This window comes from Diabrotica virgifera, chromosome 5 (genome assembly GCF_917563875.1).
Source record: "Diabrotica virgifera virgifera chromosome 5, PGI_DIABVI_V3a".
NCBI lineage: Eukaryota > Metazoa > Arthropoda > Insecta > Coleoptera > Chrysomelidae > Diabrotica > Diabrotica virgifera.
Genome location: NC_065447.1, coordinates 225,456,690 through 225,484,278, shown reverse-complemented (window position 1 = coordinate 225,484,278; position 27,589 = coordinate 225,456,690). Strand labels below are relative to the sequence as shown.

General features: G+C 31.2%; 2 protein-coding genes across 2 annotated transcripts in view; one reads left to right on the top strand and one right to left on the bottom strand.

Annotated features, from left to right (window-relative positions):
• The window catches only part of LOC114341794 (WD repeat-containing protein 26), an 84,386-nt gene extending 66,389 nt beyond the window's left edge, over positions 1-17,997 (top strand). Inside the window, exon 9 of the mRNA XM_050651799.1 lies at positions 184-17,997. Within this exon, the coding sequence (XP_050507756.1) occupies positions 184-366 (183 nt within the window). The 3' untranslated portion in view covers positions 367-17,997. The remainder of the gene's footprint in view (positions 1-183) is intronic.
• Positions 17,998-26,545: 8,548 nt separating this feature from the next.
• Positions 26,546-27,589, bottom strand: part of LOC114341792 (translation initiation factor eIF-2B subunit delta) — a 32,709-nt gene continuing 31,665 nt past the window's right edge. The window contains exon 6 of the mRNA XM_050651800.1: positions 26,546-26,851. Within this exon, the coding sequence (XP_050507757.1) occupies positions 26,643-26,851 (209 nt within the window). The 3' untranslated portion in view covers positions 26,546-26,642. The remainder of the gene's footprint in view (positions 26,852-27,589) is intronic.

The following is a 27,589-nucleotide window of genomic DNA, read 5'->3' as shown; positions in this document are numbered from 1 at the left end:
TTTGATTTTTGAACATGTTCCACCCATTCTAGATAAAAATAAACTTCATATTCGGATTCAGCGACCTCGAAATTATAAAGAATGACCAATATTTGCCATTCACCTATCATGGTCGCTTTTTCGATTTCTAAGTCTCAAATTAGGGTTGTGCCGCTCGCCTATAACGTTTGTGTGTCATTCTAGGTGTACATATGGCATATACGTAACGAACAACCGATAGCTACCCTCCAAGGCCACACTCGAACCGTGAATTGCGTATCATGGAACCCCGTCTACCACCACATGTTAGTATCGGTATCGGACGACTGCACGATCAGAGTTTGGGGACCAAAAGACAAAATGCCTAAACCGACAGGTACTAGCTGAGAATATGACGATGCGTTTGAATTCATAGATTGCTTCATTGTAAAGGACAGTTGTTGAATACTATCGATTGCAGCGTCCATACTATGTGCAACAGCGTCGAATCATCTTTGAAAAGTCGCTATTTGTCCATAATTCTCGGGTACGAATATCAAAGGTGTAATTGGTTAAAATTCAGTAAGTGAATACTCAGGTGATACGATTATTATGACCTGCTTCTTGGTTTTTCTTTTATTATCGCGTATTTCATTCTTTTATGATAATCTCCAGAATCAGAAAATGCTTCCCATATTATATGTTTGGAGCTTAAAGACTGTTTTAGACTATATTTTTCTTTGTTAACAGAAATTGATGTACAAAGACATTGTGTACAATATTAATACAAGAAGTTTTGTGTATTACATTGTCACTTTTTCCAATAAGAGTATGTTATGTGATTCTGTGCATTACATGCTAAAAAAGCACTTTTTTTTTATATTTTTGTGATGGTACATGTACTGTTAACCTCAATTTTCTTCTTCTTATTTTCTTTTAAGAATATTTTAACCTCATTTTCCTCAACATTTAACCTAGTTAGTATTATCTTTGATATTTTATATTACAAAGATATGTTATATGATGGATAAGAAAACTCTGTTATTATCAGCTGCTTCCATTGCAACATTTCTTAAAAGAAAAGTTAACCTTAAAAGAACCAATGTGACAGTATGACGAAAATAACCTAACTGCGCATGCCGGTGTACTAAAAATTGTTATAAAAATTGTTATCAAATAGGACATGTTCTAATTTGTGTAACATTTCCTATTAACATATTTTGTTTCCTGTTTTACATTGTGACAAAACTTAGTATACCATTTTCTTATATCATTTTATGTTGAATTCATAGTCTAAAACAGACTTAAGATGGAAATATAAGTTTCAAATGATCAGAAGCACTTGTCTCAGAACAAAGAACGAAAATATGCTCGATGATATATTTCTACGTCTTATATTAGTTAAGGGTTTTGTAACTTCCAGTATTATATCAAAACAATACCAGAAACTCACTCAATACCGCAAACCGTGACCAGAAATCTCGTAACGCGACAGTTCGTAACCACATAAATGGTAACGGCGACAGTTCGTAACCACATAAATGGTAACGGCGACAGTTCGTAACCATACATATTCGTAACGGACAATTCGTAACGTCATACTTTTATTACAGTTACAATTGAAATCACGTTTATCAATTTTAACGAACGAGCATCAGGATAAACGTTTTCAACACATTTCATATTTCGAGGAGAAATACATTTTTAAAATAAATATAATCTGTGGTTCATTTTTTAAATAGGAGTAAACTTAACAGACAGTTTCACACCCAATAATGTCATAAGAAAAATAAGCAGATCCATCTTCTTTTTTTTGGTTGATCATATCGGCCTTCGACGGTAATCCATAAATATTATATTATATTAATACGGCGCTAAAGAGTTCTAAAAACAACTGTTTTTTATACAGTGATGAGCGCGCTAATAACCGGCAAAATGGCGCAAAAGATGGAAAACATATTAAATTGTGAGATAAAAAGAAATAAAACTAGTAGAGGTGTTAAAATTAGCGATAGTAACATATACATTGACGTTATATTGATTGTTTCCCACCTTTAGACGTATCAGAGGAGTATTTCAATCACTGTGACAGTGACACTTCTCAAACTCGTCCGATATGTCTAAAGGTGGGAAACAATCAATATAATGTCAATTTTTAAGTTACTATCGCTAAATTTAACACCTCTACTAGGTTCATCCCTTTTTATCTCACAACTTAATATGTTTTCCATCTTTTGCGTTATTTTGCCGGTTATTAGTGCGCTCATCACTGTATAAATGCAGACTAAATATTTAAAAATTAAAGGAATATCGCATAAAACACAAAAAATCGCCGATATAACTTAATTAACCTATTAATTTTAAATGTCATTAGTGTCAAAATTATATGTGTCAAAATTTCATAATTTAGTGGAGTGAGCTTGCTTGCTGTTGGATCAATTACAAGCAAGCATTACGGCGCGGTAAATTTGAATTACTCCTATTTAAAAAATGAACCATAGTAATGTAAATTGTATTACATACATTATAATTAAGCTGTTTTTATTTGATTCATTTTTTTTCACACTTAATTTTACAACTTTAAAGAGATATAAGATACATTTTTTTTTAAATTCATTAGTTGTCATATTCACAAGAATATAATGCAAAAATATGTGTGAAATATATCTAGAAGAGGTCTTAAAAAATACCATTACTTTTAGTATAGGAATGAATGCAAAATGCATTTTTTATCAAATTCAGTAATACTAAATTTGCTAAAAAAATTTACTGTTGGCGTTACAAATTGCACCGTTACGAATATGTATAGTTACGAACTGTCGCCGTTACAATTTGCGGGTTAACAACTGTCGCGTTACGAGATGTCATTTGACCGCCTCAAACATATAACATAGGGAACCTCTTAGTTTACCTAAATATTGCTAATATTTTTTGACAGGTAGTAAATCTGTAGATCTGATTAATTTACTAAATTTTCCCAGTATTTATTTATTTTTTACCTCTCACTACTAACGAAAGAACTTTCGTTTTTAGAAAGAATCTATAATTCATTGTACTAGATTGAATAATAATTTTTGCTATAGAATAAAACGTGATATAGGAGGATTATCACTTTCACAATCTGCTAAATTTATTAATGAAGATTTCTGCAATTATGTTAGAAACAAAACCTGCTCCCCAGTTGATCTTCCGTTCAATTTGAGTAATCTTAACACGTTACCTAATAAGTCTTGGGCTCGACTAATAAAACAACAACTTTTTGTCAAATTGGTCATTATTCAACAACATGTAATTGCTCGTATGTATGTAGGCGCAAAACTTATGTTTAGTCACTGAAACAGTTTCAAATAACGCTCAAATTTCGCTCTTATCAGTTGTTACTTAACGCAGCAGTTTTTAACCCAGAAAATTCTGAGTAAGATTTATCAAGATTTTGATCAGTATTTTCCCATCACAAAGCAGTGATTTCTTAAAACCGATTTCTAACATCGAAAATTGCAAAGTAGTGTAATTCAAACCACTGTAACTACTACAACTTTTTTTAACTACTAAACTTATACTCTGATTAGGCTAAAATATTGACAGGTGACATTTGACAGTTGGTCTTTTTATTAGTGATGATAAGCCCGAGACTTATTGTGTAGAGTGTGATTTGCAAAAATATTGTGGTTCTCACTGTTAGATAGAAAGCCGTTATCAAAATAATAACAAAAATGTTGAAAACAATCAAAACTTGTTCAATCCTTACTTGGTTTAACTTACACTGCCTTGGTCATTTTATTGCACATTTTAAAGTATTAAGAATTTAAAATGATGTTTTGAATGATATTCCCAAACTTTCTTTAATTCTTAGATAAGATATTTTCATCTAAAACCCCAATTAAATTGTTATTTTAGTTATTTCGAAATATGTCACAAATTAAATATTTTATTAATTATATCTATTATTATTTTTAATAATATAATTAAGTAATGTCATTATAAAAGAATTGTTTTATTGTTTTACCTACAGGTTCTATAGCGTAAAATATTAATTTCTTATGTAATAATTGAAGATCAAAATAATTAGTAGGTACTGAGATAGAAGGTTGTGTATAATTGATTTTGTTATGTTTCAGTAATTTTTGACGCATATAAATATTGAAATGTTCTTAGAAAACATGTTCTATATACTCAACGCTTGCCGTATGTATTATTTTAGAATACCTAATGGATTTCACACGACGCACAACATTCAACAAATTTCGAAATTCTGTTGAAAAATGAAATGTTTCTTCTTGTAACTCGTTGTGCTTTTTGAGTTCATTTATGTGTGTGAAATAATAGTAGGAATGTAACCATTATGGTGTCTTTACACCGTGTCCTTTTTCCTGTGTTGTTGCATGCAACAAACGTCCTTTGCAACCTGCTTCTTTCTATTTTGCATCAACAAATTAATTAAACTAAATACTTTGAAGGGTAAAAGACAAAAAACAATACATTTTATAAAATTATACAAAAATAATCATTCTAATAGATTTTATTGTAATGCATGTCTGAATAATCCATTCAATCTTTACAAGTCGCTTTGAGGCATGTGACTCCAGGTTAGAATAAAGCTAACATTAATTATAAACATACTTGTAGACTGTAAAAAGGCAAGCGGATCGCTTGTCGATGTGGTCAGATCACCTGCAACGCCTTGCAGCACACTTTGCCGCTTTTCTGTGACATGCGCAGTTGGATCCCTTCCCCAGCGCATTTTTTTAGATGCAAGGGCGAAAAGATGCACCATGTAAACGCACCCTTACTAAATTATTTTCATGTCATACTAGTTTCATATTATGTTTCAAAATTACACATGAATTACTCAATAAGATTGCTACCCTCTATATATCCCTCAGCAACTGACATACTCTTCCATGTTGCTTCAGCGTTGTCATACTGGTTCCAGTGATCTGCATAATTGTCAGGATCGCTCAAACCCAGATATTTTGCAATGATGAAGGGGATTTTCCAAATGTATTTTTTCCAACTGGTTGTACAGTTCAGTGACCTTGTCTATAGGCCAGAAAAAACTTTTTCTGAACAACCACGTGGCTATAAAGACATGTAATCTCTTATTGGCTTCATACTATTCATTTTGTCTTCGCCAACAACGGTAAAAACGCGCCTTTTGTCTCTGGTACGTTTACCACAAAAACTGATTTTCTACCTTCTATGTGAGTAATTAGGATACTCACCAGTTCTTGCCGTCGAATCCACCAAATATTGATGCAACTTTGTTCTTTAAAAACGTCTCATTCGATGCTTCATGGATAAATTTTAAAACATCTCTAGACAGAGCTTTAGACTTTTTTGAATGGTATCCTTTTGACCCTTGCTTCAAATATTCGTTTAACTTATGGTAATTAGCGATGTCAGTATCCTTATTTATCACTAAAGTCTGCTTTACCATTGAATATTTAAACCATAGAGAACTCGGAGAAAACGTTTCGGCAAGATAGCCGAAGTATCCAAGCAGCACACTTTCATTAATATGTTCTACAAAGTTTTCTGCCATCCAGCTTAGTAATTTGTCATATTCTCTGTCGTATAAGTTTTTAATTTCAAAACTTTTCTGCATCACTTTTTAGGGTTGACAGCAACATATTATGTTTATTTATGTTTGACGTCATTACCCTAACGACGATATTGCCTAATCTATCTATAAAACTATCTATAATAAACAGATTTAACTGAAACCCCCAAGGTCACTTGCACCGCATTAACGAACGTATGTCGTAATGTTGTGTTTTCTGTTGGCGGTTGCAAATAAATATTACTATCATAAATTTTCTGAATTTTTCAAAATTTTAAAAATATTTAGATTGTAAATACGATAACAAACTAGTATGACATAAAAGTTTGTATGCACCATGGGCATTAATAGATGTAATAGAAGTAATACCTTCGGGTGACTTACAAACACTCAGACCAGACGCTTTCTTGTTTTTAAGATAGTCGTACTCATGCACAAACATCTATTAATTCCCACGGTACATAAATAACTATTACAACTAGAATACCTTGTATCTCAATACTTCTACTATGTAGAATTTCAAATAATATGTTTGTCCTGTGTACAACATAATTTTTGTTAATTAGACTTTCAAATATTATCAGATAAAATAAAGTGCTTATAAAAACAAGCTGAAAAAGTAAAATTTACATTTTTTTTAACCTGTGTATATTTTATTTCACCTTAAGAACGGAACGTTTGGCTTATACAGAGCAGTGTTGCTATCAAAACTATCAGGCACGTGTTGTTACCGACTGCCGATTCATTCTCAATACGATAGAAGCGGCATCGGTGCGCATCTATTGTCCATAAGAATTACGTAGCCCTATCTACGTAACGTTTCGTCCTTAACGTGAAAAGCTCTATAATAATTTATTGTGTGAATATTGCAAAATACTTTGTTGCGGGACAGTATCTCTTGGATAAATAGCGATTTCCACGATGGACACAACTGTTTGATGGAATTTGTTGATGTGTTTTTAAATTTTATAAAGGATAACACCAAGAATCAGGTTGAATGTGTCATATCTTTTTTTAATCAAACATTTATACTGATTGTCGTTCTCAAAACCATTTTCTATTTCGTAATTTTTATGACTTTATGCGAATCTTTATTTATAGTCTTTTATACAAATTTTTGTGTTAATTTTTGTTACAAATTTTAAATTGAATATTTTTGTTTTTTTTTTCTTCTAAATGTGGGCTAGGTTTTGATAAGAAATATAAAAAGTATTTAAAAAAATTCGTTTTATTGCCGAATATATTAGATGTCTCATTATCCATTCCCCTATTTTAATGGTTAATAAATTTCAAGTTATAGATTTGGAAATTCAAAAACACTTAAAGGGACAGGAAGGAGAAAATAACGTGACACTGACCTATGGACATTACATGTTGAGGTCATTATTAACATTTATTGGATCAAGATAATAAACTAAAAATGAAAAAAATGATCCTTTAGTTTTGTTTTCTTTTAGGGTTGACAGCAGCCAAAACTGTAACAGAATGATGGATCTTATTCAGCATTCAAAATTCTACGATAAAAATTATGGAACCTTAAGTTTTTTACTTCTGGTTCTGAAAAAAAAATGTTTACTGATGATACATTACATAAGTAATTATTCTGATTTTAAGGTTTCTTTTGTGACTTTGCATTAAATTCTCCAATATATTTTTAAATACTATTATAAAAGTATTATATTATTGTATAGTATTGTTCAATAGAAAAAGTCTAGAAGCTGTAAGCTAGGTTTTATTCAACAAACTCAAAAAGAAATCCTCATTCACGTTAAGTAATGAGTTCTATTGTATGTTATTAGCCTACGGCCAGATGAGCGACTATTACACTGCTGTAAGAGCAGTAAAATGAAGTTGAAAAAATGGGTCCTATAGTGAGTATAGTGAATAGCCAAACAGCCGTACAGGCTGTAAATCGCTGAAGCGATTTACTATACTCACTGTGGAACCCATTTTTCTTGCTGTATTTTACTGCTCTTACAGCGCTGTAATTTTCGCTTGTCTGACCGTAGGCTTATAGTTATCCTTTTGACAACAATGCAGAATGTACTATCTTTTTTTAAGCCACTTGAAATTAAAAACTGTTTAAATAGGCGAAGATTTAATGAGACCATCAGTACTATATTCGTAAGGTAGATATGTGTACAGGATTAAATGGATTATAGGTATTTCCTAAGGAGATTGATATTGAAAGAATTAGTGATAAGTAATTATGAAGATGTCCGACTAGAATATATGTTTTAATATCAAAATATTTGAAATCAAGGCTTGCTGTCAAAGTTATTTTACTTTAAAGTTGAATTAAATACCGTTCTCAATTTTTCTTTCGATTTAGTGAGAATCAAAATGAAAAAAATTTGAATGTAGAGATTATCTGATAATCAATAGTCTATGAATTGTTTATATATTAAACCAATTAAAACAGGAAACTGCCCAGTAGGATGGAATATGTAAACAACTTACAGTTAGAGACATATATAAAGTATAGTGACAGGCACTAAACAATGTTTATTATCTAGAGCAGAAAACTATGCCCAAAATAACTCCATAGTGATATAGATAATAAGAAAAAGAGCAACAATTCATACAGAAAACAAAACTAAGTCTGACCAGTATGGCTTCAGAAATATAAGATCTACAATAGACGTCATTTGTTCATTAATTATGGAAAATATTGACATGTACATATAACCGAATTTTAAATATGTGTTTGACAACACTAGGATTTCAAGACGGACTTGCCCGGTCCTTAATAAAGATGGACTTAAATAATAATAGGCAAAAGAAGAGAAGAAACAGAAAAAAAGATAAGATCAGAGTGAGGCAAGGCGACCCAATATGAATAGCATTATGCAAGCATACATCCTACTGCCTAACAAGATCATTAAAGAAGGCATACTAAAATTAGCATCTCTGCAGATGATATAAAAATAATGGCAAACGCAAAAGCGACAGGAAGAAATAATTTCGAAAACAATGTATCATTAAAAAACACGGACTGTGAAAGCATTCTTCTTGTGATGTAACTCCTATCGGAGATTGGATATCATCATGACTAGTCTAATTTTGTTAACTGTTCTTCTAAAAAGTGAGCTTGAATTACAGCTACAATATTTACGCTAATTCCTGATAAGTCTGGATCCCGCGTATGAAAAAAAGTTGATTAATAGCAAAATGAAAATTTGTTAATAGCTTAAGGGTGTCCAGTCGGATAAACGTTGATATATGGGAACACTGGAACAGGGGCAGTTTTAATTGTGGAACAGGTTAAAAATTTGGAACGGTCAGACCACGAAAACGGCACATTTATTTTGTCCGACAGAATAGACTTAAAGTCTCCGAACAGAGATTAAACTCTCATGCAAAAATCAGACTGCTATTTATCACCAAATGGGCGTTTTAATGAGTATGTAGTATGTCAAATGACAGGAATTATGACAGGTGATAAATAGCAGTCTGATTTTTGCATGAGAGTTTAATCTCTGTTCGGAGAGTTTAAGTCTATTCTGTCGGACAAAATAAATGTGCCGTTTTCGTGGTCTGACCGTTCCAAATTTTTAACCTGTTCCATAATTAAAACTGCTTCTGTTCCAGTGTTCCCATATATCAAAGTTTATCCGACTAGACACCCTTAAGCTATTAACAAATTTTCAGCTTGCTATTAATCAACTTTTTTTTCATACGCGGGATCCAGACCTATGAGCTAGGAGTATTTTTTATTGTTTTTACTTAAACTCAACTGCATTATTTAGAATGACATTGAACAAAATGGTATTGAGCTTAGGTAAGTACATACATCACTGTAAATGATAAGTCCCAGTTCAAAGATAGGTATTTAATCTCATTTTAAAGAATACATCTTCACTTCTAGACTTGCAGTGTAGACATACGGAGACTATCTGATGGCAGATTTTTTTTTATTCTTGTGAATCACCTGGTACTATGAACGATTTTGTGTTGTAAAATAAAAGCAAGAGGATTTGTTTGGAGTTTCCAAATAAAAATGAATCCACACTGCAGTTATTTGAACTAGTAAAATGGAAGTTACTTGGTTGACTAGACACTAGACTATAATTATTAATACTGCCTGAAATGACTATAGTAGTCAACACATACAAAATTTACAATAAATCAATTATATTATTTTTAAGTTTTTAAGATCCTTCTTGTGCGTAATTATTTCACAAATATACTTTAGCAATTTTTTGGATGCTGCAATTATTTTCAGCTAAACAGTCTATTTTTAATGTATGAAGTTTGATATTCATTTTTAATGTATACAGTACTTAATTTTTTCTATATCCGTGTCTATTTAACAAAAACCTTTACTTTGGAAACGGTGTTTGTAGTGCCTCATTTGCAGTGGTATTCTATGAGCCACATTACATTTTTAACTAATTCGATCTCACGAAGAACAATAAAGCCATACAATATAGATAAAAATAAGTACTGAATAACTAGATGCGATATCATGGGTAATAAAGATTTTTATATTAATGGAGATAGAACTTATTTTATTTATAATTTGTTGTTTTGTAATCGAATAAAAATTAAAAAAATATATTAAAACTTTATTTTTATGTATTGATTAAAGTATTAGCATGACGTACAAGAGCGAAAACCTTACTAAAGGTATGCGCTCACTTGACCGTGACGGCCGACCATGGAACTTACGGCTACAGTCCGGAATTTAATGCCAGAACGCGCATTTGCCAGCAAAATCACGTCAGCTCAATCAACTTAATTGCATATTTCACGAAAGATGAAATTTAGTGCTACATACGCCTTTCGTACAGCGTTTTTTGTTCTCTCTACAGTATTAATATCATCAGCATATGCAAGAATTTGCACCGATTTGTTATAATTATATTAACACATTAAATGCCACATTAAAATTCTTTGTTTTTGCCTTCAGGCTCCACGTTCAGAATCTCAATGTTAATGTGAATTATATTTAGCTCACTGAGCGCCTTGGCCAAACAAGGCGTGAGTTAAATACAACTCACGTGGCGTTCAATGTGTTAAACCAGTGGTTGTGATTTGTGACATATGTATTACTATTTCCAGAGCAAGATTGAACAGTATACAGGAGAGAGTGTTTTTCTGGCGTAGCCCCTTATATGTTTTAAAAGGTTAAGATACCTAGAAGTACTTCATTCATCAAAATGAGTCTTCTTCTTTTTGTAGTTCCTTCTCCTATCGGAGGTTGGCTATCCGTACCTTATTTGCGGCCGATCTGAAAAAATGTTTGATTGATTTAATGGTTACAATGTTGATATTTGTTTCTTCCAATGCTTTCCTCAGTCAGGTACGCTGTTGTAAGCCTTTTTTAAGTTACATAGAAGAGAGCAAGTGCACCTCTTGATTAAACGACGTCTTCTTTACAATCACTTGTTGGACAAGAAGATTATACAGAAAAAGTTGAACCTTCGCGCTCTAAATTGTGCCTGTTCTTTGACTTCCCCGTCTCTACACTTCATTTCATTGATTGATCAAGCTACTAATTTATATAAGTGTAATGTGGTTGTCATAATGGTTGTTTAATCTAAATTTAAATATTACTTATGATTTTTCGATTTTATTAAAGGAACAAGATCGTTAGATATGGTACTCAATACTCAAGTAATCCAGTAGTAAATTGTATAATTGTGCAAAAACCGAATATTTTTATTTATTAATGCTATCATGTTTTTTTAAATTATATATACCAATACTTCGGAACAAACAAATTATATATGAAACTTGTGTATATAGGGCTTTTCATTCACAGTCATTTGTTTCAACCTTCTGTCATATGTCGTATAATCCGTGTATATTAATATTATACACGGGTTATACAACATATGACAGAAGCTCGAAACAAATGACAATCGATGAAAAGCCCTATTCCTTCATGTTAAAACTTTATTCTATTATTTTTATTCGTATCATTAGGTATCTATTATTTTTATTCGCATCGTTACATTTGCAATATATCTTGGTATATAGTTGTGAAGAGTTAGTATTTGTAAGCCTACTATTTGTTCGCATATATGTCGAAACTTAGTCCAGGAAAATAAGCAAAAAAATACCCTGTTTGTGACACTGACCCGGCCGACACAGCCAGGCAAACGACAGTGGTTTTGAGTAGTATGGACCTCCATAACTAAAACCTATATGTTTCATGCAGTCGATTTTTGGTAAATTTTTGCTTTTTTCATCTATCACCAAAAAGTTAAGCATGTGAAACAAGTTTGGGAGTAAGAAATTTTAAGTCACATAAAAACCTTCTAAATGACATTTTTTAAATGTTTGTATCCTTATTTGTTGCTTAGAAAATTGCAAAATAAGTCGGAAATTTCGGTTTTTATAAATGACCTTTTTTAAAAATGAAATACTAAAATCACATTAGTAAAATGTGAACTAAATGAAAACTAAAAATCATTTTAGCGTAGAACCTTCATATTACATGTAATGTTGGGTCTTGTGGTACTTAAAGTATACTCAAAATTTCAAAGCATAGCCCGTTCTTTAACGGTAAATATTGCAAAACCTCTACATTTTAAAGAACCGCTTGGATTGACATGAAATTTGGCATACACATAGCTAACAGTCAAAGAAAAAAAGTGATATTGTGCTGATATGTGCTTTTGCCCCGGGGGTGCTTTTCACCCCCTCTTGGGGGTAAAAAAGTATTCGTCCAAAGTAAGTCCGGAAATTGATAAACTGACTAATTTTAAGTAACTTTTGTTCTATAGAGTTTTTTCACTAAGTCAATACTTTTCGAGTTATTTGCCAGTGAATATGTTCATTTTTTCAACAAAATAACCACACTTTTAGACGGGTTTTTGCAAATAACTCAAATAGTACGTATTTTGTCGAAAAACATTCGTAGCAAAAATATAGCCTGTAAAAAATTTAAAAAAATGGTGTATATATCACGTTTCTATACCTAGTAGGAGCAGAGTTATACCTAATTAAAAATAGGTTCATATTCGTCAAATTCCAAATGGAATACTTTAACGTGAAATAACCAAAAATGAAGAACATTTCGGGGAAAACTCATTACAACTTATTTAAAGTGTTTAAAAAAGCTTAATTTTTGTTTTATAAAAAAAAATTCTAGCATCAAAAGTAAACAAGTTACGCTCAAAATAAAGTTAGTCACTTTTTTTGGTAAAAAAATATGGAAAATCACCCCCTAATTAGTATCTCAAATGAACTTAATCGTTACGACTTCACAAGTTTCTTGACCGGTGTATGTATTGTTTATATGATCTGTAAGTTTCATCGGTTCAAAGTTCTTATTTTTGAAAGGGCTGTAGTTAAAAGGGGTTGAACGAGTCACTCATCACGAATGTATGCAAATTTAGAAACACCAAATCTCAATCAATTTTTGTCTAACAGAAAAACAAAAAAATACATGATATTCAGAAAAGCAATGCTGATTTTTTTTGTTTTTCGAGATTTTTGGTATCTCTAACAATTTTTAAGTTATTTTGAAAAAAAGCATATTTTTCAAAATTAAAAATTTTACTTTAAAACCAAATTTTTTCCAAAATAAGCACTTTAAATCGATGAAACTTACAGATCATATAAACACAACATAACTAAAATAATTTGTGGAGCGGTAACGATTAATTTCATTTAAGTTGCTAATTAGGGGGTGGTCTCTAACATTTTTTAAGTTATTTTGAAAAAAAGCATTACTTTCAAAATTAAAAATTTTACTTTAAAACCAATTTTTTTCCAAAATAAGCACTTTAAATCAATGAAACTTACAGATCATATAAACACAACATAACTAAAATAATTAAAAATAAACAAATAAGGATAGAAACATTAAAAAAATGCCATTTTAAAGGTTTTTATGTGACTTATTAGTATCTTACTCTCAAATTTTTTTCACTTTTTGCTGATAGACGAAAAAAGCGAAAATTAACCATTTTTATGGCCTTAATTTGTTAATAACTAATTAAGTCTCAAAATCGACTTCAGGAAGCATAATATATTTAGGTTCTTGCTATAGAGGTCCATACAACTCAAAACAACTGTTGTTTGCATGGCCGGGTTAGTGTCACGAAAAAAATCTCATTTAACTGGACTGAGGGGCTTGTTTAATTTTACATAATTTAAAATATTTTTTATATTGGCATTTTTATGTTGTAATTTTACTTTTAGCAAAAACTTAGTAATTAAGTATTAATTTTGTAATTTTATATCTATGTAGCTTTTTTAATAACAAATTTATTTATGGATATAATATATATTATATATTATAACAAGGGTGTAACTAATTGTTTTTATATCAATCTCTAATCTAGTCTGTAGTCACTTATTTTACATAAGTCAGTCGTAGATGGAATGTGCAAGTATATTTGTTATGTCCTGTAAGGTAAGATGGCAGACCAAATATATTTCAATAGTGACATCTTCAATTCTAAAATAGTTCTGTAATTCTTCGTAAAGCAGTTTTGTTTCGCTCTCAATACTATCAAGGCTAAAATTAACGACAAACAATTATACAAGTAGATCAGGAAGTCATATTCCCTTATTCATTCAATTTTTTAAATTTCATGATTTTCTGTCATCCTCATCCGTGGCTTTATATAGCTCGTTATAAGGCAGTCAATGAGAGCAAGAACAGGTTATTAACTCCGAATTCTATCCTACTGCATGGATTTTAATGAAATTTTAGGAATAGCCTGAAAATATCTCCTTATTCAAAGTCTACCCTATGCCGATGTGTGCTTTTGTCTTGGAGGCGGTTCCCACCCCTTCTCGGGGATGGAAAATTTTTTGGTTAAACAACTACGGAAGTTGCTAGAGAACCTAATTCTAAGCAAAAACTGTTCTATAATTTTTTTCGAAAACTCAATACTTTTTGAGTTATTCGTGGTTGAAAATTGGCCATTTTCATTGAAATATAACACCTTTTCAAACGGTTTTTTGCGAATACCTTAAAAACAATGCATCTAAGTAAAAACATTATATAAAACATTTTTGTAGCTCATAGAAAAACAAAGAGATTCGTTCCTTCTTCAATCTTCTAGTTATAACACAAAAAGAGATATGGTAGGTAAAAATAGTTTGTTTTTTGGTGCATGCTCAAATCAGTGTATTCAACTTGAAATAACAGAGAAACGATCGATTTTAGGTGTATAATGCTACCAATACCTTTTATTTTGCTTGAAAAGTCCTTTCAAATAAGCAATATTAAATATCGATTACATTCAAACTAAGCGAGATATGCTGCAAAAAATTGATGACTAACGAATTTTAAGAAAAAAATTGAGAAGTATATTTAACCCCTCATCCACAAGAATTTAAATGCATCGTTTTCCTTCTACAATACATTTTACTGCAGTGTTATTTTTATGTTCAACAAGTTGAGCAAGTTTAAAATGAATGGTTTTTGAAAAAAATAAGATCAAATTATAGAGCGAATATTTAAATTTTCTTAAAAATCTTCCTTTTTCTCCATGTAACTTGAAAATGATAAGAGATACTGTTATAAAAAATAAAATCAAAATGTTTATCTAGAAGAAGCCTATATTTTTATATGGCATCTTTTTTTTGGCATCTCGTATCAGTTTCGAGTTACATGGAGAAATAGGAAGATTTTTAAGAAAATTTAAAAATGCGCTCTATAATTTGATCTTATTTTTTTCAAAAACCATTCATTTTAAACCCGCCCAACTTTTTGAACATAAAAAACACTATAGTAAAATGTATTGTAGAAGGAAAACGATGCATTTAAATTCTTGTGGATGAGGGGCTAAATATACTTTTCATTTTTTTCTTAAAATACGTTAGTCATCAAATTTTTTACAGTTTATCTCGCATAGTTTGAATGTAATCGACATTTAATATTGCTTCTTTTAAAGGTCTCTTCAAGCACAACAAAAGTTATTGGTAGCATTATACAACAAAAATCGACCGTTTCTCTGTTATTTCAAGTTAAATACACTGATTTGAGCATGCACCAAGAAAACAAGTTTTTTTCACTTACCATATCTCTTTTTGTGTTATAACTAGAAGATTCATGAAGGAAAGAATCTCTTTGTTATTTTATAAGCTACAAAAATGTTATATGGTTTTTTTAGTTAGATGCATAGTTTTTAAGGTATTCGCAAAAAACCGTTTGAAAAGGTGTTATGTTTCAATGAAAATGGCCAATTTTCAACCAGGAATAACTTAAAAAGTATTGAGTTTTCGAAAAAAAAATTATAGAGCAGTTTTTGCTTAGTATTGGGTTATCTAGCAACTTCCGTAGTTATTTAAGCAAAAAATTTTCCAACCCCGAGAAGGGGGGGAACCGCCCCCAAGACAAAAGCACACATCGGCATAGGGTAGACTTTGTTTCTTGGGCTATTCCCTACTTACTGTGAAAATATCACGTAAATCGATATAGTAGGATGGAATTCGGAGCCACATACCCTCATTGACTGCCCTATTAGTAGCCAAAGCCTTTTTCAGAAAAATCATCCATTCACCCCTGTCTCTGGCAACTCTTCTCCATGCTCTAACTCGGATAGATTATAAATCATTCTCTAAGTTGTGTTGAGACCTAAGTCTCGGTCTTCCTCTAGCTCGTTGTCCATTCGGCCCTCTTCGGTCAAAAACTTTTCTTACTCTTGCACCTTCATCTAAGGCTCATTTCACACCAATCGAGTCAAGTGCAGTCAAATCAAACCAGTCATAACTGTCGCATTGAATGCGTCTTGTGGAATCATCAGTGTAGAGACACATATGGCTAAACATGGTTGCAGTTGTTCAAACAGTAACATTACGTCGCCTCCGAAGAAGGAGAATGAGATAACGAGGAAAACTATTTTGAGTTCATCCCATAAACACTAGATCTGTTTTTGGTTCATTCACTCATATGTTTCCTGATTTACTAGATGATCCTAAAATGTTTTACAACTATTTTCGAATGAGCAGAAATATTTTTTTTTAATTAAAAAATGCTATATGTATTTGCAATATCCATTTTTAAATGTGAAAACCGTGCAGTGACTGAACAAGATTCATATAAAAATTCGACTTGTCGAATCATGAAGAGTCTTGGACTTAACTCGACTCGACTGGATTTGATTGAGTCAGTGTGAAACCAAACAGACGCATTTGCTTTACTTTCGTGTTAACGCAGCTGGAAGAATCTTCGAGCGTCTGACTGGATTGGACTCGCTTGGTGGGAAATGACCCTTAAGACTCATTTCGCACCAAACGAGTCTAGTCCTGTCAGACGCTCGAAGATTCGTCCAGCTGTATTCGAAAGTAAAGCAAATGACTGTTTGGTTTCACACTGACTCAAATCCAGACGAGTCGAGTCAAGAATCTTCATGATTCGACAGATCGAATTTTTACATCAGTCTTGTTCAGTCAATGCACGGTGTTCACATTAATAAATGGATATTGAAAATATTCGCGGTGTGTAAGTACTTGGAAGGGAAACGAGAAACGACCGTGCGCGAGTCGCGGAGAAATATTGCAACTATCTTAAATAATTCAAATTGTCAATTGAAATTGTCAAATTGACGTATATTTCATACCTTCTGTCATTGAAGCAGAAAAATTATATATTGCTCCACAATATTGTTATGATACGCAATTATTATATAAAGGTAAATTTAATTAATTGTATTTTGCTTGCAGTACTGCATTTTAATAACTAATTTTATTTACTACATACAATTGTTTTCGTTTGCATAACATAACCTGCATCTTATTTTTTCTTCTTATTATTTTTTTGGACTATGGCCTTGACAATTATTCAATAACCAGGACTAATATAATTGGCCAATATAATTAACAGTGCGAATAAAAGTACAGAGCGTAGAAATAGGGGTCGCTTTGCCGAACTTGCACGGTCCCAATAGCATTTCAAATGAAAAAATAAATCTGTGCTCATTCGAAAATAGTTGTAAAACGTTTCAGGATAATCTAGTAAATCAAGAAACATATGACTAAATGAACCACCTGTGTAAGTGACCACGTTTCTGCTCCATCTGTTACCACTAGCCTTATTAGGGTTTTATAGACGGTCACTTTAATTTTTCTGGGTAGTTTTGAAGCTCTCTGTCTTCTCAAGCCGTAGTAACACTTATTGGCAAGCAATACTCATAGACGGAGAGGCAGCGCTGAAAAATCTCTTTGAATTTACTAAAGCAAAATTTCACAGTTGATTACTGTGATTGTGTAGAGAAAGATACTGCGGTCTATCAAGCTAAACGTAGAACAGGAGTTACGAGAGGATATCAAAGTTGCTTTCCTACGAAGGTAATTAAATCCATTTACTAAGGTTGAAAATCAGTACACACATTCTAAATTGAATATAAAAAAATAGTTATTATAGTCGGTCAGCTGTATGACGGGACAGAGCCGGTCGGTCGGCCCCAATGAATGTACAGGATTATTCACTATATTTTGACCCCCTTGTAAACTGCTTTATTTACAGAATTAGAAAAAAATGTAAAATACAAAAGTTATTCGATTTTTAATTATGATTTTTGACATATATATCGTACTAGTGACGTCATCCATCTGGGCGTGATGACGTAATCGACTATTTTTTAAATGAGAATAGGGGTCGTGTGATAGTTCATTTTAAAGGTTATTCAATTCTCTCAACTTTAAGATCATTATTTATACAGGGTGTCCAAAAAATGTTGAATTATTGATTAAACAATTAATTTAATTAAAAAATTTTTTTTGGACACCCTGTATAATTAATCATGTTAATGTTTATATTACTGAATAGGGAATTGAATAACCTTTCAAATGAGCTAGCACTCGACCCCTATTCCCATTTAAAAAAATCTTCGATTACATCATCACGCCCAAATGTTATTAGTACAATAAAATTAAAATTAGTACGATATATATGTCAAAATAACTTTTGTATTTTACATTTTTTCTAATTCTGTAAATAAAGCAGTTTACAAGGGTGTCAAAATATAGTGAATAACCATGTACATTCACTGGGGCCGACCGACCGGCTCTGTCCCGTCATACAGCTGACCGACTATAATAACTTTTATTTATATTTAATTTAGAATGTGTGTACTGATTTTCAGCCTTAGTAAATGGATTGAATTACCTTCATAGGAAAGCAACTTTGATACCCTCTCAGTAACCCCTGTTCTACGTTTCGCTTGACTGACCGCAGTATGTTTCTCTACACAATCACAGTAATCAACTGTGAAAAATCTAGCTTTAGTAAATTCAAAGAGATTTTTCAGCGCTGCCTCTTGGACTATCGTCTTTTAATTTCTTCGCTGGCATTATTATCTTTAGTCAACAGCTTGTATTTGCAAGCGGGTTTGCCATATTTTGCCCCTTCTGTGAAGTATCATAAATAAATCCTCCTTTTGTATTCCACAGCAGTTAACAGCGATAATACTCTGCAAGTACTACCTTTAATGGCCGCTGCCGTGAAGAGCGGCAACGTTGTCAAGAAAATTCTCGTTTAGTTTGCATTGCCCTATCCTTCATACTGCATCGCATGTCTGAAATACGCTTTAGGTATCTGGTTGCTTGAGCCATTATAACTTTGGTCTTTTGGGAATTTATATTTAGACCCATTCTCTGTGCAGATGTCCTTAACAACCAAAATTCATCGGTCAAAAACTCTGTGGACCTACCTATGATGTGGATGTCATCTGCATATCCATCAGCTTGTGCAGATTTGTTTTTTTTTATTTGTAAACGGCTTTGGCATATACCAATTAGCATAAACCTTTGGTATAAACCAGATTTGTTAAAAATACTGCCATTTGTGTTAATCTAGGACTCTCGAATTACCTTCTCTAGAGCAAGGTTAAACAAAATACACGATAGCCCATTACCCTTAGTTAATTTTTGGAATGGGAGAGGTTCTGCTTTTGATTTTTAACTACTGCGTTAAATCCAAACACTCTTGAAATATATTTGTTTTGTTTTAAAGTGGTAAGGTAGATGTCTGGCAAAATGTTTGTGCTTGGAACAAAACAATTCATAGAGTGAAATAGGTAATTACAATACATGAGTCAAAAATCGGTTTTCTGTAAATAGCAAACTACATACATATTTTGTTATGACTATGTGATACTCTAAACGTTTATTTAACAGTTTTATCAACAAATGAAGAATAGATTTTGCGATGATATATACGTAGGCTTAAGGTTCAGTTGTGTGAAGTGTAGCAATAAATAATATTTTTAATTTAATAAATTTTAACATTAAATTTCACCTAGTTTTATTTAATCACATTAAAAAATCAGAGGATTCTTCTTTACTACACTAAAAATTAAAAGTTATCCTTTAATAAGATAGCTCTTTGTTACTGGAGACTAAAATAACTGAGACATCGCTTAGATTTTCCCACACTTTCCACTTGTTTTCCTGTACTATGCATTCCACGGGAATGATGATATTATATACATACCTCATACATACCTGATATATATATATATATACCTCATTATTGTCGTAACACAAGTACACACCTATACTAAATTTACAATCAAGATGCAGTAGAAATAAACAAACCAAGCACTACCAAATCATAATTTACAATGTATATACATTGTAAATCCCAAATCATGATTTCCAAAGTTTATACATTGTAAATTATGATTCTGGAGTGCTCCTAGTAGCATTTAACGTGTCTTGATTTGTTTATTTCTACTGCATCTTGATGGTAAATTTAGTATAGCTGCAGCACAAATCTCATCGTTGAATGCTGAGTCATGCGTATATGTGACCATACCTCTCAATTAAAAATCTACAATAAATGACATAGCTACAGCCCCCATGTAATGTTCTCAGTTGCTACAGCCCCCATGTAATGTTTTCAGTTGATCCACGGACGAAAATGACAATATATCAGACAGCACTAACTTTTCTTATTTGGCAAAAAACTGATAAACTAGTGAGCCTAATGGAAAACAGACTAAAACGAAAAAATACTAAAGAATACAACAAAATCAATAAATAAATATTTTCTATGGGAAATAAGCCACAATTTTACTAAAAAATGAATTTATTAACGTTTCGAAGCCCAAATCGGGTTTCGTTGTCAAAATACAAAATACTATTAAAGTAAACAAAAATGTTGTTGCTAAGTAAAAAAAATCTTCTAATAATTTATTTAATTTGACTCATTTATATTGGCAATTCAGACGTATATTATACATTTTAAAGTAGAAGACTTTAAAATGATATCGCCAATATTTATGAGTTGCGTTCCTGGGAATAATAAGGAATTGACAAGATTGGATCGAATGGAACAAAACAACTTAGAACGGGATCCTACAACATTCACAAGAAATAATACGAGGAAAATAACAATACCATATATAAAAGGACTATCCGAGAAACTTAAAACAATAGGAAATAAATTCAACATTTCAACAACATTCAAAACAACAAACACATTGAGATCTATTCTATCTAAAACTAAACCTAACAATGAACAAGAAAGAACAAAGAATTGCATTTATAAAATACCTTGTGAATGCGAACAATTTTATTTAGGTGAAACATCAAGACCATTAAACGTTAGAATAAGTGAACATCAGTCTTATATTAAAAATAGAGAATTTGATAGATCTCAAATATGTCAACACGCACGGGATAATGAACATAGAGTTCAGTGGAGAGATTCAAGTATAGTCCTGAAAGAATCAGATAGTAAAAAGAGAAAAATCAAAGAAGCGGCTTTAATTATGCTAACTGAAACCAATTGTGTCGCAAATTCCTCGGTAGAATGCAGTAGGATGTGGTTAACCATACTGAAAGAGGAAGTCAATAGAAAGAAAATACCACGATTATTAAGTCAATAACATATCGAGTTAGTACAAATTTTATATTTTAGTATTACTTATTGTATATCTATGTATTATTAATATTATTTATAATTTAAACATATTAAAGTCAGAATTTGGTATTAGTTTTTTTAAAGATAAATTAAATGTATGACCAAATACTTACGATGTCGGGATAGTATCACGAGGTTTTTTCCTGGTTTTCCCTCGTGATTTACTATGGAATCTCTAAGGCGAGAATTTTACTGTCATCGTTGCATTTGGTTGTCTTTTTAAAGACAGATCACATGCTATGATTTTTTTGCGACGGATATTCTTGAGTTGGGATTGATTTCATGTAATCGAATGAACTTTTTATTAAAGTCGTCCCAGGAACGCAACTCATAAATATTGGCGATATCATTTTAAAGTCTTCTACTTTAAAATGTATAATATACGTCTGAATTGCCAATATAAATGAGTCAGATTAAATAAATTATTAGAAGAATTTTTTTACTTAGCAACAACATTTTTGTTTATTTTAATAGTATTTTGTATTTCGACAACAAAACCCGATTTGGGCTTCGAAACGTTAATAAATTCATTTTTTAGTAAAATTGTGGCTTATTTCCCATAGAAAATACTTCATTATAAAAATGCCACAAGGAAATAGCTTCAGAACAACATTAAAATCAATAAAGAAATCATAAGGCAAATTCGGGGTGAAGAAGAAAAATGGTACAGTAGCAAAACGCGTGCTCATATAGAGTATGCTAGGTGCGCTTTTCAAAGAATGAAAAAATTCCTAATAAACTCTACCTTATTGTTGGGTATACGATACGAATTTATAAAAACATTCCATATTGCTATACGGAGTGGAAACGTAGATTCTCGGAATTACAAGTATGAGGCGTATAGAAGCCTTTGAGATGTGGGTTTTTCGAAGGATGCTGAAGATCTCTTGGGACAGAGCACGTGACCGACAACAAGGTGCTAAGAAGAAAGGGGACTGAGAGAGAACTCCTAAATATTGTAAAAAACAGAAAAACCAGTTATCTAGGACATATTTACAGAGTAGAAAGATACCAACTTTTTACGACTCGTAATGGAAGGGAAAGTGGAAGGAAAAAGAGGTCCAGGAAGAAAAAAATGTCCCTGGCTGAAGAACGCAAGAGAATGAACAGGCATGGACACACATTCGATAGGTACTATAAGAACCGCTCAAGATAGAGAGCAATTTGCTGTAGTTATAGCCAACCTTCAGTAATGGAGAAGGCACCTTAAGAAGCAAATGCCTTCCTCGAAATAGAAAAAACTGCAGAAAAATAATGACACGTTTAATACAGGGTGATTAGAGAGCAATTTGCTGTAGTTATAGCCAACCTTCAGTAATGGAGAAGGCACCTTAAGAAGCAAATGCCTTCCTCGAAATAGAAAAAACTGCAGAAAAATAATGACACGTTTAATACAGGGTGATTGATTAGTGGGGTAAAGCTCAATAGATCCGCTATAGTAATAGAGAGCAATAAAAGTTAATAACAAAAATTGTAGCCAACTTTGAGCTTCACATTTTAAAATTAATTAGAATGTTACAGGGTGTTCGATAACATCGCGGCAGACCAAACTTATGTTTTTTTAAATGGAACTCCCTATATTTTATCTTTTATTCGAAATCATCTTAACTTCCCTATTACAAAAATATAGAAGTCTGTTATCATTATACAGGGTATTTACAAAGTTATAACCAATTTTCTATGAAAATCATAACAAGTTCAGCCCCTGTATAAATAAAAATAAGCAAAACAGCAATGGTTTATTGGTGCCATATTTTTTTGTTGATTGTGAAAATTTTTAAGAATGGTTGATATTGCTAATTTTCTTTATATCGAATACAGGGTGAGTCAAAACGCAAGTACATTATTTTCTCAGTAATTTTAAATGGAACACCCTGTATTTTATGTCACTATCAAAAAGTACTGTTACCGTACTTTAATTTTTGTATAATATTCCCTATGTCTAAATTTATTAGTTTTCGAGATATTTTCATTTTTTAGAGCAAATTATTAATTAGGTTCTAAATCTTTCCAAATTTTAAGTAATAGGGGAGTTCAATTAGAACGAAAACATGCATTGTTTCGGAAAAATTCAAACAAGCTTATATTTTTCTAAAACTTTTTTTGTTAGTTTATATACATGTTAAAGTAAAAAGTTCTACTCGCAAATTTGGCCGCTAATTGTTTATTAATTGTTTAAACAATAACAATTGTTTTGTATAAATAATTTTAAAAATATCGTTAAATTCATCATTTTACTTTGATCAAATATTACTATTTTGTTTTTGATTATGCTGCATCCGAATATGGCATTGAAATTTGAAAATTCTCATACAGAGTGTCTGCGTAGCTAGGAACCACATGGAAAATTTTTTTATTATCAATTTTACCAAAAAAAGTTATTCTTAATAAAATGCTCTGGATAGTCAAAAATCTAAAACTCAACCATCAGATATCAAATTGTATCAATTTTATACGAGTTATGTCAAAAATATGAATTTCGTTAAAGAGTAAAATACCTTTATATTCCAGAATATAAAAAAATGCTATTAAGAAAAGTTGTTGGAAATTAGAAACTATGTCTAAATATACAATTACATCATTCTAATCGAAAAAAAAATTCAATTTTTTTTCAAATTACGGATACTCATCATTTTATTATCACTTTTACGAAAAAAAGATATTCTTCATAAAATGCTCTCCCTGGTCTAAAATCTAAGATACAACCATCAGATATCAAACTTTTTTAATTTTATACGAGGTATGTAAAAAATATGAATTTTTATTAAGAGTTAAGTGCCTTTATTATTCACAATATTTTAATTAGAAGGATGTAATTGAACACTAAAACACATTTTTAATTCCAAACAACTTTTCTTAATAACAATTTTCGATATTGTGAAATGTAAAGGTACTTTACTCTTGAGTGAAATTCATATTTTTTGACATACCTCGTATAACATTAATTAAATTTGATGATTGCATCTTAGATTATATACGATGCAGAGTATTATATAAAGAATAGCTTTTTTTCGTAAAACTGATAATAAAAAAGTTATCAATAGGTTCCAAGTTACGCAGACATACTGTATAAGAGCTAAAAAAAATTTTTTTGCTGAACATTTATTATCGTTGAAGCTTATTATTAAATGTATTTTTGGTAAGTTTTACAGAAAAAAGTTTTGATCACTTTGTATAAACATTTTTTTAGCTGGTAATTTTCGATTCTTGTATTACGTTTTTGTTTCTCAATTTTCTTAAAAATAAATAGTACATTTCATTTCTAATGTAAAATTATTTAGTGCATTTTAAAGATTACATCCAAAGCTTTAAAAAAGCACTTATAAAACTGTAATAGATTTGTTCAAACTTGAGTAAGACCGTCTTAAAGTGGTGGTAATTCTATAAAACTACGAAGATTTCAAAAATTACATTTTTTGAGACGTCATATCATTTGAATTAAATTTTTGAGATTTTTTTTTTGAATGAAACATAATTTAGTAAGATGCTTCAAAGGTAAGTTGTGTAAAATTTATGCCCAATTTCACCAACGATACCTAAACAGTTGCCTTATTAAGTAATTCTTATCGATAGGAACTTCTTAATTCTTAAGTCAATACTTACGAACAATCGCATTTCACAACTAAAAGAACTGCTTATCTAGGAAATGCGTTCCTAGGTATTACCTAGGGTACGTTTGAACTATTTTTGATAAATAAAAAGAAGAATAAGATGACATTTCCTTACTTTTTCGATTATTTGTCATTATTGTTTGTTTGCCAATTTGGTTTTATTCAGTTTTGTACTGTTATAGTTATTTTATTTAGTAGTTAGTTATCTGTGCATTAAGTTTGTATATAATAATATAGTCTTGTATTTTATTTATATATGTACAGTGAAATGGAGGAAAAGAAAAGAGTTTTAAATTTCACATATGACGAAAAATTGAAGTTAGTTGAATTGTCATTAATGAAATAATTTTAAAATAAATAATATGTTGAAAATTGCATTTTACTATTAATTTTTTAATGACACTTTTAGTTATATCATGAATGGGTTTTTGAAACACAACACTAGTTTGTTAGGTAGTAGGTAGACTACATAGTTTTGTCAACAGACCTGTAAAAACTCCCAAGGATTTTCTAGATTTTCCAACACATATATTAATAATATAATAGAAAATACAAAAGTACAACTAATATACCTAATATTACAGAATAACAGAAAAATTAAGGTAAGAAGCAAATTATTGACAAACGTCACAAGTACATTAGTCAAAATTGTAAAAATATAACCTGGCTGTCAACGATAAGTAATACCTAAAGATTAGGGAGATCTAAATCCGTATCCTAACGTAAGGTAATGCATAAGCGGTTTAGGCAATTCTTATCGTATGGTGAAATCCGTTTTAGAGTTAGGAAGTACCTAAACCCACTTAGGTAATTCTTAAATATTTAGGTATCGTTGGTGAAATCGGGCATTAGAGTTTTATAAGAAAAATTGTGTTAGTTACACATTTTTAAACAAAATTCATGTAAGGCTCACTTTCCGCCTACACCGTACTTATACCATACATTTTATTTCTTTCTATTATAACCATAAGATAGCTTAATTATTCTCCTTTCATGTTCAATTTGTAAAATTTCATTTGATCTATTAGTTAAAGAATTACATTAAAATAACTCAACCGTGCACTTCGCCGTACGTTAGTTTACAGTGCGCCAATGTTTGTGAGAAGGGTGACTTTAGCGTTATAAATAAAAAATTATAGAAGATACCGATTTAATTTTAGAAAATTCTTTATATAAGGTTTTTTTTGTAAAATTTTCTGAATTTTTCAATGGTCAAGTCAGTTTTTTTCTAAAATTTATATTTTCGGAGTTATTTAAAAAAAACATCTAATTTCGTAGTTCATTTGTTTAATAAAAAATGAAACACCCACTTCTCGAGTAGAACTTTTTGATATGTTGTTTATTAAACATTTCTTAATGAAATTACAAAAAGTTCTATCTTGTTTGATTTTTTTCCGTAGTGAAAATCTATATGCACTCCTCTATAAGCCATGTACACCTAGTAGAACGCTTAGCGGACCTATGGTGGGACGTTGAAAAGTAGGAAGACCAAGGAAGAGGTGGATAGACGAAGTGAGAACCGATGCTAAAGAGATATTGAGGATGGATAACTGGAGGAGAGATAATTGTCCAATCAAGTACGCAATCCATCCAGTTTTATTTAAACTTCGTTTTTTATTACACATTTAATCAGAAAAAATAAACTCGGTTAATACAATAAAACAGTAAAAAGTCTTTAGGTAGTTTCTGTAGCGATAATTCTCAAAACTACTGGTACACTTGTACAAGGCAGAATAGCAAGCTCGGTAACCACTGCTGTAACCAAATCAGGAGGTGTCACGTCATATAACAAACTCAAAGGCGTTAGTTTCGGCATGTCTTTCCACTTGGACAGGGGTGTTGGCGTGTTATTAACGTGCGTCACACTTAGAGTATCAGGATCTCCTAAAAAGAATTAATTGGTTAATATGAGTATAAAACAATTAAATTTTGTAATCTATATATAAAGTGGACCAACAGTTTGGAAACTGATTATTAATTTTGATTTCTCTTATGAAAGCTAAATAAATGTTCTCTCTGAAAATGTCAGATTGATCGGAGCAAAATTTCCGGAAATACAGCATGTTGAATATTCCTACGTTCAGGCGCGGATACGGGGTGGGGGGGGGTCAACGGGTCCATGGACCCCCCTGTTGTATTTAGTCTATAAGTATTTTTTTATTATTTATTATTTTTTTCTGTTAACTCTAAACTTTAAGCCATCAGTACAACACTAAATTACACGACAACTGCTTTCAAAGAATTGAAAGAAGCCATAAAATCTAATAAAATACCCTTCTCTGAAAAATAATCTGCAGGCGCATTTGTTTGGGTACCGGTGGAACCATAAACAACGGAAATTTTTCTCAATTCAAAGAATAACAAAAATGATATTTTAAAATAAATGCAAATACATTACACTGGGTATAAACCTTATCTCATGAAAAGTCACGTTTCAAATTTGCGATACAATAAAGATATAAAAATTTGTATTTTACTAGATTATTGTAAGTAGGGAATACGGACTTGATCTCAATACGAAAAAATAAAGTACATGGTGGTCAGTATGCGCGAAATATTAAATACACCGCTTTTGGTTAACCAACAACTAATTGACAGGGTCGACAGCTACACATACCTTGG